A 12,327-nucleotide genomic window follows, 5' to 3' on the forward strand; every position below is an offset into this window, starting at 1 on the left:
CTTTGTAGCAAAAACATTTAGCAATTCAAATTAAACCCAATAAAAATTTTCCCATTATCTTATTTTTTAGAAGAAGATTCTCAAAAGTAATTTTCTATATTTAAATGTTATATATTATTCGACACAACAGGATGGTTACAAAAGAAACATGTAATCATATTAGACAACAAAAACGTTTTCTGAAAGCTGCCAGCTTTAGTATAAGTAAACTGAATCGTGCAGAATTAAGCGGGCAATGTATATAGGAAGGAAATAAAGAAGTTTTCAGGTCAGGTTAAAAAGCTCTCTCGGTTATTGGCCTGTGGTTATATGTGCAAGGCTCCGTCAATCTTTATTGTGCTCACCGTTGCGACAAATCATTGAGAGCGGCACCGAATAAACGAAGAAATTTACTAGCTTCTTGACACTTCTGAAAATAGGGCTGAATTTCTATGCGACGCGACAGTGAAATTACAAAGTGTGTAGAGAATTACGCGAACTAGATAAGTTTTACTGAAATGTTTTCCATATTCTGTAGAAAAGAAAAGAAAAAAACCAATATTCGTAGAATTTTCTATGTATATATGTATACCATCATATGTAAGTACATGCGAGATAAATCTCGTATCAACTTTGTTCTCCTTTTCCTCTGACAAAGCTTATAGCGCTGAGCCAGTTCCCGGTGTGTCCCCCAAACGCCTGAGATAGGCCACCTACGGGGGTGGAAGGGGGGAGGTATCCGGTAAGAATCCGGCATACGATGGTCTCTTTCCGGAGAGACTTAAGGTGGAAGCACATAAAATTGCAGGAGCCATGAGCAGAATGCAGAACTCATATGCGCATGCGCTATGGTATCTGCATTCTGCCCATGGCTTCTGAATTTTCAATCTACATAAAAATACATAAGCATAGTTTATGTAGATTGAAAATTCAGAAGCCACAGCCATGGGCAGAATACAGGCAGATACCATAGCGCATGCGCATATGGCTTCTGCGTTTTGCTCATGGCTCCTGCAATTTTATGTGCTTCCACCTTTATATAAAGGTTTCTTCCCTGTAACACAGAAAAAGCATGTAGCGCTGACACTTTGAAATTCTGCTCTTAGCATATTTAACTGTAGACATCTATAAATATATTTATATTCGTAATTTATTGCATATCCCCGTAGAGTTCGCAATCTACCACCAATACTATCCTTCTCCTCTCAACCCTTTGGACCAACGGCTTAACGTCTCTTTCCGAAAGACGGAGCCCAGTTTTCTCCGCACAAGAGCCTATCTTGCACGGAGGGGCGCAGCTATCGGAAAAACATTCCAGCATGTTTACATGGGTCTAGTGGACTCGAACCTGGTTCCTCAGATTACGAATCTGGCGCTCTACCACTAGACCACACTGCCGCCCCTATAAATATATTTAATACATTTAAAAATCAATTCTGAGATTTTTATATAATTCTTAAGGAGAGAAACAAAGAGAAAGATTTTACATTTATTAGATAATCATTTAATGTTATATACATTTTCTATAAAAAAACTTAAAAATATAAAAATTAAAATGCAAATATTAAATAATAAAAAAACACAAAAACTTAATAAAACAAAAATAAAAAAATTAGTTTTAAAAAATTGACTCCCGACTGTTGCCTAAAGTTAAATTACATAGATACAGATTATATACAAAATATTACCTTATAATAATAAAAAAAATTAAAATTTTCTAAAAATTCAATATACATATGGACAACTGGTACACCAAGACGCAGTCGCCCAGATCCTGCGAGACGCCCAAGGATTGTAGGCCTTTGATGCCCTCCTTGAACGTATTGAGCAGCTTGTCCAGTGCCGCGGCGTTCTTTTGCACCGGTGTTGAGCTGGCGAAGAGCTGGTCCAGATACGACTGAATGAGCAGTCGCTTGTTCTCGTAGTGATCGACGAGCATTTCCCATGATGGTTTGAGCGAGTCGGCGGTGAGAGGCAATCCGGAAATGAGCTGGGCAGGTGGGCCTTCTAGTGAGAGCCGCAGATAGTGGAGTTTCTCCACGTCTGTGAGCCGTTGGCTGTCATAAATCACTGCCTTGAAGAGATCGCGATATGTAGGCCATGCCTCGTACACGCCCTTGAAGGACGGGATGCTGATGTCCGGCAATCTCTGCTGAGATTGTGCGGGCTGAGCCGCTACCGGAGCCGTCGTCGGAGCGATCTTTTCCGCCAATGCGCCCTTGAGCTTTGCCAGAGCGCGACGAGCCGTCATGCACTCCTCCGCCTCCACGGCGAAGGCGTCGTTGGAGAAATATTCATGATCGATGAGCGCCGCCGGCCATGAGACCTCGAAATAGGCGTGTTCCTTGAGGAACGCCTTGTGCACCTCCTCGAGTTGAATAGAGATCTGTAGAACCTCATCCACAGACGTGTCCTCTACAGACGATGGTAACGTCGCGCCGATTTTCCGCCCTGTCGCGATGCGGTTCATTTGAGTCTTCACCTTTAAGGTGAGTTCAGCAGACAAACGCACCGGTGAGGCCTGGCGATCTGAAGTGCGCTTGTCGTCCGGCAGCACGAGCAATGGCGGTGTCTTGCCGCCCGTCGCGGCTTTGGCGGGATCCGGCATGATGAGACGTCAATGAGCTGCGCCCGATGAGAGACCTGAGAATCGTCGAGACACGTATGAGAAACACTGCAAGAGGCGAGAACGTTCGAGAAACGCGTTAGGACAACACTACGCGAATCGAGAGTCTACAATGTCATATATTGAGCACGCGAAAATGTCTGTTTACACTCGCGGGAGCGCGTGAACATGTTTTCGTAACACTCGCGAGCGCGCGTGAGAATGTCTGTCCTTCACTCGCGAAAGCGCGCGATAATGTCCACGTGGCATGTCGTGAAGGGCATGCTCTGTTCACATGATCTGAGTCTGAGTTACACATTTTAATTTCCACGCATCCGGCTCGAAGGACCAAATTTTCGCGAAATCGCTGATTAATCCCGGCGATGGAAGCGGGATGAGAAGGACGCGCGTGGAAGGTATTAACTAAATATTCACTTTATTTTTGTGTAACTTAGACCACAGTCTGAGCCGTCTTTAATGCGTCTTTAATGCGTCAAATTGATACAATCTGACCTGAGAGTGATGAGCGGTGAACAAAATGAGATGTATATAGAGTCCGTGTACATGAGAGGCAATTATATGAATTGCCGTCCTCTTCGATGAATCGCCCGTGAGCCGGTGAGACACGTGGCGGTCGGCACTCGCGCACATGTGAGCCTGAGTCGTCGTGTTGATGTACCCGAGTAGAGCTGGATGAGCGGTCGCTTTACATGTTAATGCAGTATCTCGGCAGCTGTTGTAATCACTGCGGTGGGCACTTCAATGTGTAGTCACAATCGAAAATGCACAGAGCACACGTCGTGCGTCTGATCACTGCGCGGCCATTTTTACGACTCTGAATATCGCGAGGAAGACGTTGGCGATGAGCGCGCCCGTGCGCGGCGCAAGCTGCCGCGGTGATCTAGCGTCGTTACCCGATCGATGCTGCCATCTGATCTGACGGCGCAGCGTTAACGGAATCTCGAACACATATACAATAATAAAAATAAATGTGCGATTAAAACTTATTTTTAAGTTTTTGTTCTAATTTATAATAGAGGAAAGTCCCCTATTATAAGATACCACATCTATTTTGCGTGATTGCCGGAAGTCTATGGGCAGAATTGAAAAATGTAGTAGGTCATTTTGAAGGTAATAAGGTCTAAGATGCTGAAATGTAAAATCTAATTTAAATATTAATTTTTTTTTAAATTAGAAAAATGTAAAAAATGAGCTTCATGCAAAATCGAAAAAGTATGTTCCTAATATGAGATACCCCGAGAAATTGCTAATAAGGTGCAAAATACATCAGTATTGCAATTAGAAAACTTTATTTAATGTTTCTGAAACACTTCTTTTTCTTCGTCTGGTTATTGGCACTAGCCAAAATCACCTTTTCGGTGTGCAACGGCCATTATTCAATTCGTTCGTAGGCTCGCAAACTCATAAACTTGTAAAACTTCAGACTCGAGAATGTATAAGTGTATGTGTGTATGTGTAATTGTACGTGTATGTCCGCGGTGTCTTGAACTCGGTAATGCCGTAGGTGCGTTAGGCCCAAGGAACTGCGCGGATCACTTCCCCCTGCGGCCAAAATTAGTTTCTGAAACACAAATGTAATGGAGAAGCTTATTTGCAATAATCACAAACCCACTTATACCCAATATTTTTAGCGCAGCCAGTGTACGCCCAGCATAAGCACGCGATCACCATCAGCACACTCTTATAATTTCATATAAACCTTCCCTTAACTTTAACATAGTAATTTTTTCTCTTTTTATTACTGTACAATAACCTTCATACTCCAGCAACGATCGTCACTCGAGCATAGTAGGCTATCTCATATTAGAAGTACCCTGAATATCTCATATATATTACGGACCCCACGCCTTTCGCGATCACCAAATCTAATCTCCACAATTAAGCAACTCAACATATCCCGTATTTTCCTATTAATACGATCTACAATCTTACTCTATCGCTATATGCAGAACTCATTATCAAGGTAAATATATCAAATCTTCTTCTTCTTCTTCTTCTTCTTCTTTGTTTAATTGGCTCCTGCCTCTATTCCGAGGACTATGGGCGCGTTCAGCAGAACAAACCGCTCAGTAGCAATCGAACGTGATTGGCTCTAGACCCAACAAATCAACGTAGCGTGTTGATAAGACAACACTCAACAGTTGTGTCTGCTGAACGCGGCCAATATGGCCAGCTTTTACCACTGAATGTTTTGCCAACTGAGAGTAGCTTATAGCTGCGCTGTTGATAGCCGTGTAAATAGACTTTAAGCTCACGATGCGGAGGTCGTGTTGGGATAGGTAGGGGAGAAAACCGAGGGGGAGCGCCACTGGGCAGGTAGTGGGGAGCCGGCGGTCGATCAAGCACGCGCGAGCGCGCGCATTACAAATTGATTTCTGCTGATCTACAAAAAGACATAATTAGTCTACAGATCTTACGCGTAGGCTTTGCGAGAGTTGGAAAGATATCACTACATTGGGGTCCCTCGCTCGATTGAACTGCCTGTCTGAGATAAGTTGCTTTATCATATGTGTTAAGGGGCAGTTAAATATAACGTGGTTGATATCTTGGACAGGGTCGCCGCAAGCGCATGAGCCATCATCAATAATATTTTTTCTAAAAAGACTGTGGTTTAAATTATAGTGATTTGCTCTGAGTCGCGAGATCGTAACTATAGTATCGCGTTTGAGGCCGAATTGATAATACCAAGGTTTAGGCGTGTTGACATGTTGAAAAAAAAGTGGTTATTTTTGCACCGAGCTCTGTTAAATAGATAGTTGTGAAACTCTATAGCTAATTTTTCGCGTTGTTCAATAAAGAGATCTGAGTGGGGTAGCTTGAATGACGGGTTGACAGTGCCAAAGCGAATGGCTTTTCTGGCAAGTTTGTCTGCGATCTCGTTTCCAGTGATGCCTTTGTGGGAGGGGATCCAAATGAAAAGGATTTCCTTACCACGGCTTTGGGCTGCTAATATTTATTAGATTATATAATTTGACCTACACGTAACAGGATTGGCGAGAGCGTCAATAACACTTTTTGAATCCGAAATAATGGAGAACTTAGGACCGGGGAGGTCAAGGGTGAGCAGCACAGCATTATATATCGCCCAGGCTTCCGCTGTGAAGACCGAGGCGCGAGCAGGGAGCTTGAACATTAAATGTTTTTGGAGTTGCGGGGAGTAGCACGAGGCGCCAACCCAGCAGAATGAATCAATTTTTGAGCCATCCGTATAGAAGACTGTGGAATCCTGAATGATCGAGCCGAACGCCTGAAGAAATATGTTCTGCACCAGAGGTTTGGAGGTTCATCTGTCAATCAAATTTAAGAGGTCAGAATCTGGACGGAAAAAAGGGGTGAATAGAATGAATTGATATGAGTGTTGGAAGGGAGAGGGAGCTACCTTGGAGTGAATGTAAGGCAAGAGAGATTTTACTTGTAGGAAGAGATCGAGGAGAGAGAATTTTTTACGGCAATACTCCAAGTCAGGTGGTCTGTCTTGCGCCGTAATGGCCAGTTGAAACATGGCTTCTATTACCGGGTGATTAGTGATAGAAGATTTGATGAGATATTTAGATGCTAAATGTTTGAATCGTAACTTGAGGGGAGGTTCTTTGGCTTCCGCAAACATTGTATTAATGGGGGTGGATATACGATATCCTAGGCAAGCTCTGATGGCTTTGTTTTGAATTATTTCCAAACGATGGAATTTAGGACTGGACTTGAGAGAGAAGATGTGAGATGCATATTCTATGTAACCTCTTAAGACGGCTCTATAAATATTAAGGAGAAGCTGAGGATGAGATCCCCACCAAACTCCTCTTAATGCTGAGATTATGTCCGCGACCTTTCTGGCTTTGCTGATGACAGAGTCCATATGCTGAATACCTGTGAGTTGGGGATCAAAGATGACGCTTAGAAAGCGAACTGAGTCTGCTGGGGAAATGATGTCTTCGCCAATTTGAACTTTAAATTGATTTGGATTAAAAATTTTTTGCTTGGAGAAAATTATAAGTTGCGTTTTACTTGGAGAGATCTCTAAACCACGATTGTAAAGGTATTTTGTAATATTATGGGTTGTCTCGATCCAGCAGATGGCTTTTTTTATTTTCTTGGCCGAGGCAAAGATGACTATGTCGTCTGCGAATTGCAAAATTTTTACCCTGGGGTGTAGTAGTGTGGCTATATTTCTGAGATAAAAATTAAACAGGAAAGGGCTAAGGACCGATCCCTGAGGGGTACCTTTGCGTGAAATGCGCGGGGAAGAGAGCTTGCTCTGGGTAACAAATTGAACGGTTCTTTCTGTGATGAGATTTTGGACAAACTGGCATGTTTTGGACGGAAAATTGGCTCGTATAAAGTCTTCGACTAGAAAGGGGGAAATAACATTGTCGAAAGCACTCTTGATGTCAATAAATAGGGCTACCGTAGCCTTACCAAAAGAAGGTTGTTGTTATGGATTTCTGCGTTAAGGATGGTAAAGTTGTCAGAGCATGAACGGAATTTACGGAAGCCAAACTGATGGTCTGGGATAAGATTTGATGTTCCGGATTCAGCGCACCAATGAATGCGATTTAGGATCATCTTTTCAAGGAGTTTGAGTAGACAGGAAGTGAGAGCAATAGGACGGGCTCCTTTGCCGTGGGGTTTAGGAATAAGGTAAACTAGAGAATGGGACCAGGCTTCTGGGAATTCTCCTTCAGCAAAGATATTGTTAGTAATTCTAAGTAGGAGTTTCTTAAGGGAGATCGGAAGGGCTTTGAGGATTCTGTAGTCAATGCGGTCGAGTCCCGGACTGGAACCGGATTACTTTTACATGTGTTGAGAGCATGATGGAATTCGTCATATTTAAATAGATTATCAAGCCATTACAGAGAACCAACGGGATTTGTTTGATTATTGAGGAGGTTAGGACGGTCTGGTGTACAGGAGGGGGGAGTTATATTTGCCATGGTCTCATCGGCAAGCGCCTCGCTTATCGTGAAAGAATCTCCGGATGGTGCTAATTTGCAATTTCGGAATCTTTTAATCATCTTCCAGATCGACGGTGTGGGAGTCATAAAATTGAGCGAGTTACAGTAACTCTTCTATCCTTCTCTTTTAGCTGTTTTTAGAGTTTTTCGGGTGACAGATACTTGATTTTGATATGTTTGAAAATTGTTAACAGAAGGGTCCCTTCGATAAGTTTTGCACGCCCGGCTTCTTGCTTTGATCGCCTCTTCGCATTCTGCGTTCCACTAAAGGGCTGGGGGAGGACTGTGGTGAGTGTTATTTTGTTGTTGGATGCTACTGCCGTTATTGGTTCTAGGCGTATTGGAAGGGGGGGAGATGGTATCAATAACCTCCTGCAGAGAGTTGATAAAGGAGTCGTCTGTTTTAGGGGCTCATTGTCCGCGTCGCGGAGAACGAGCGCCTCAATCTCATGCATTTTGCTCTCTAGAGAAGAAGTGAGTTCTCTAAGTTGTTTTTTGGTGAACTTATATTTGTGGGAAAAGACACAGTTTGTTTTAATTTTGGCGTTTACTGTGATACCGATCGGACGGTGATCACTACCGCGCGTGTCGTTAAACACGCGAGTGTTGAGGAGAGAAACAAAATTACAAGAAGCGATGACAAGATCTATTAAGGATGGTTTAATGCCTGGGGGAGGAATAAACGTAGGCGTATTTGGGTTGAGTAACATAAAGGGGAAACGGTCCAGCGAGTCTATAATGACATGTCCCGCCGAATTGGGAGAAGAGGCCCCCCAGTGGGAGTGATGTGCGTTGAAGTCTCCTAAGAGTAGAGATTGAGGGAAGGAATTGGACAGGTTGAAAAACCTTTGCCAGGTTCTCTGTGGACAAATCCCGGTGGGATGTCTATAAAGTCCAAAGAGGGCGGTACTGGTGTTGTTAACCGAAATTTTGATGCCAATAACTTCAACAGAGTCATCTACTTTCAGAATGCTATCCAAAATAATAAGCGTAAATTTGATATTATTGCGGATGAGCAGCGCTATGCCTTGACGGCCAGTGTCACGGTTTTGACGAATTACTTTGAATTCTGGAATGGAGTAAGGGTGTAAGGAGTTTAGAAGGGTTTCCGCTAAGAAAATAATATCATGGGACTCAGACAATTTTTCGATGTCAGGTTTCCTGAGTGAAGCGCCCCTGCAGTTCCAATAATGTTAAATGATGTTAAAGCTGGGAGAGGAAGCCGAACTGGAGGTGTTAGAAGGCATTCAAAGGCCGTATACACCTTGGATGATGGTGCAAAGTTGAAGCACCATTTTATAAATTTGAGTGTCTTTAACTGCAGGGAAAAATTCTGGAAGGTTGCGGGCAAAGTCAATAATGATTTTAAAAAGACTATGCAGAGATTCAAAAGAAAAGGGAGGATTAGGATTATAAGATGAGTTATTGCCTCTATCGTTGGCTGGTGCGTTACTATGATTGAATACAGGAGATTGGGAGTATATGGTCTGCTCTCTGCCGTGTGGAGAATATAGGCAGGCGTTGTGCGCCTCTCTGAGGTTGTGTTGGTTAGTATTCGAATTGTTTCCTTGGAAAAGGTTTCTCGTGTAACTGCGTTGAGGAGAAGAGGAGTTTGAGTTGCCCTGATTACGGGGGGAACCGTTTTTCAAGATTCCTGCATACGACTGCAGAGATGTGGGAGGGGAGTTATTAAGCGAGGGCATAGAGTTGAAATTGAAGCGAGTACTTTTTTAGGAGTCTGAAGAGTTCATAGAGCCTGAGAGGGAAGGATAGGAATCCGAGGAACTGATTTCTGGAGGAGGAGAGTAGATTGAGGGTTGACAATTTTCAATCTTATTGCGGGCTTCTAGGTAAGGAATGTTTTGTTCAGCCGCTGTTTGGACAATTTTTTTTTGTTTAATGAAAACCGGACAGGTGGATGCTGTGGGAAGGTGATCACTCTTGCAATTTATACATAACGGAGGCAGATTAATTCTTGGACAGTCATCTTTATTAGCGTGTGACTCTAGCGTGCATCTGCCACACCTTGCCTTGCTGCGACAGCCCGAGCTGATATGACCGTATCGGAAACAGGAAAAACAAATTTGAATTTGGGGGATGTAGGGCTCTACTTTTAGTTTACTTTTAAAGATAGAAATTTCTAAAGGCTGAGTTTGCCTTTCGAATTTAATTAAAATTGTTTTAAACGGTTCAAACACTGATTCTCCGTTTCTCCTGACGCGACGATTGAGACGTTGAATGGAGATAATTTTTGGAGAGACATAATGGGATACCCTTGACAATAGCAATACGCATGATTTTAAATAAGGGTATAAAGGCTACTAAATTGTGTTTTTTAAGCGATGGGTGGCTGATAACCCGATTAGCCGCCTAATATGTTTCCAATTTGGCCCGGACTTTATTGTTGCCAATTGTGTGTATTTCTTGAATATTCTCGTCAATTCTATTAATGATTTTAGAGATGAGAAGCGAGTCGGGAGCGACATTGGATTCCGCATATTAGAAATGGACAATAAAGGGCGGTAAATCAGCGGCAGAATAGCGGTTAGCTTCCCTGTGGTGTTTCTTGCTGGAAGAAACAGAGGCAGGGGATGACGATCCTCTCTCGGCAGATGCCGAATCGTCTTCAGATGCGCGTTTAACCTCCCTCCTCGTCCCGACGACGGGATCGAGATCCATAGCCGAGTCCGAGGGAGGATTATCATTATATTACTGACATCGGTCGGAACCATCTCGGACAGCTTTGTTGTATTGCTAACCGAATCTTTAGATTTCGAGATGTTTACGTCGTTACGGTCGACAAAATTTGATCCCTCACGTGTGGCGGCGGCTGCCGCTATCGTGCGGTTTTCGAGAACGTTCATGCTCGGACTGTAAGGAACAATCGAGTCATTACAGGGAGGGGGCGGGGATCTGTTCGTCCCCTTAACCGTCCCAGAATTATGATGCTTCTTATTTTTATTTTTTTCCCCCCATGGAATTTTCTAGACTATCCGATGAATCGTTAGCCGATTCGTCGGTACGGTCACGATCTCCCGACGAAGAGCGAGAGCGGTTATGCGGGGAATTGATGGGGCTCACGGGCAAGCGGCTCGAAATTGCTGCGCGGCTGCCTAAACTATTTGTGAAATTATCGAACTCACTCAGAGAGGCCGAGATCCTTTGTTGAGAGAGAGACGTTTCACGTTTCACCGGGGTCGAGAATGCGGGAGGCCGAAGCCGTCTGCATCTCCCCGTACAAATGCACGCTTCTAGACTATTCTCGCAAAGATAACACAGCGAACCGAAAAAGAAGGAAATAACTCTAGAAAAACCTCGATAAACCGAGTAAAGAATAACGAACACTGGATAAAAGATACACTCGCGGCGCGAGAAAGACCAACCGGCACGATATTGCACGGATGCTATGACGGAGAGTCGCGGGAGAGAGAACAGGAACGTCCGCTCGCTGCTACGGCTCAGGCGCGAATCAAAATATATCGAATGGGGACGGCGAGATGACAAGCTCAGCGCAGAGGGCAGCACCGAAAATGGAGACGTGTTATAATGTTTACGATTAATGATTGGAGAAGTTTGGAGAATTTTTTAACATGCCGGGGGAATGTGTGTGGCATATGGATGTAAAAATAAGGGAGGGCATCGGTTTCCGAGGGACAAGATGATGAAAAAACGGTGGATCACTGCTATAGAACGCGAAGATTTATGTCCGAATACAAATTCGCTGTGCACAAACCACTTTAGACCTGAAGATTATATTACCACCGGCTTTAAAAGTGGTGAGTTTACAATAAAATTAATAGACATTGTGACGACAACGACGATGTCCTCACGGTCTCGCCGGCCGTAGAGGAGCGCGCCGTCGCTTTCTTCCCTTAAGATCTCTTTATAACTCGCGATGTTCCTCTCCGAAACCCAGATGGTAGCTCGACTGAATATTTTTATGTTGTAAATGTTGTGCGCCAGGTGCGATTCCTCGCACCACGATACACGAGATCGCAGTATTCTCAGGCGTGGGCTTCTTTGATTAATCGCGGTTGGAAGAGGAGAGGGAGCGTAGCGCAATCAACACACCCGAGTAACAAGGAACATAAAATTATATTTTATTTTAAGGCAGATAACAAGTGGAAAGTATGCGTGTTCCACGGCGAACAGGCAGAATTCGAGTACGCGCCATGTGTCACCCCACGAGCGCGGTACTCATTCCGTCGCTGAACTGCACGGCAATCCCGGTCGAATTCGTACAAGACTATTCCCCGACATAAATTGCAGCGAATTCTACCCGGACGGTCAAACGCAAAATACTCGAAAACGTCTACTTCTAACAAGCGCACGAAATCTCACTTTTATCACTAGCGCAATTTCCTTACAATCTACCGCGACAAAGCTGGGGATCTTCACTCCCCACGAGACGCACGAATGGGCTCACCCGTAAACGCGACACAACCGTGAGCCATTAATCCCGATGAAACGCACGGATATCCAATTATAAGTGGCACGAACTTAACCGGCAACGATAACTACGAGACTCTCACACGCGCGAGAGCCACCTCCCGAAACTACGGCACGTTAAGCCAACGACGATTACGAAATTACACGCGACGAAATTACACGCAACGAAATTACACGCAACGAAAGGACACGCAACGAAATTACAAGCACGCTGACTGTCGGCGGCCGTACGTTCGCATCCCCGAGACGGGCACTCGCGATCACTTTTTCGCACGGGCTCTCCCGCGGTATGGCACTCGGTATTATTCAAGTTACGGCTGATTT

The 12,327-nt window shown here is 44.1% G+C and overlaps 1 protein-coding gene across 2 annotated transcripts; it reads right to left on the reverse strand.

Moving 5' to 3' along the window:
• Positions 1–544: 544 nt before the first annotated feature.
• On the reverse strand, positions 545–3,553 carry LOC139818903 (uncharacterized). Of its 2 annotated transcripts, none has more exons than XM_071787932.1 (2): positions 1,714–3,553; positions 545–1,381 (listed from the first exon to the last, which is right to left on the reverse strand). In XM_071787932.1, exons 1-2 carry the CDS (start codon positions 2,585–2,587, stop codon positions 1,341–1,343), a joined length of 915 nt encoding a protein of 304 aa, XP_071644033.1. In that variant the 5' UTR covers positions 2,588–3,553; the 3' UTR covers positions 545–1,340. The 2 variants fall into 2 exon arrangements, with proteins under 2 accessions (XP_071644033.1, XP_071644034.1); XM_071787933.1 differs by having other exon boundaries at positions 1,668–3,553.
• Positions 3,554–12,327: the final 8,774 nt, after the last annotated feature.

Source organism: Temnothorax longispinosus, chromosome 9, assembly GCF_030848805.1.
Source record: "Temnothorax longispinosus isolate EJ_2023e chromosome 9, Tlon_JGU_v1, whole genome shotgun sequence".
NCBI lineage: Eukaryota > Metazoa > Arthropoda > Insecta > Hymenoptera > Formicidae > Temnothorax > Temnothorax longispinosus.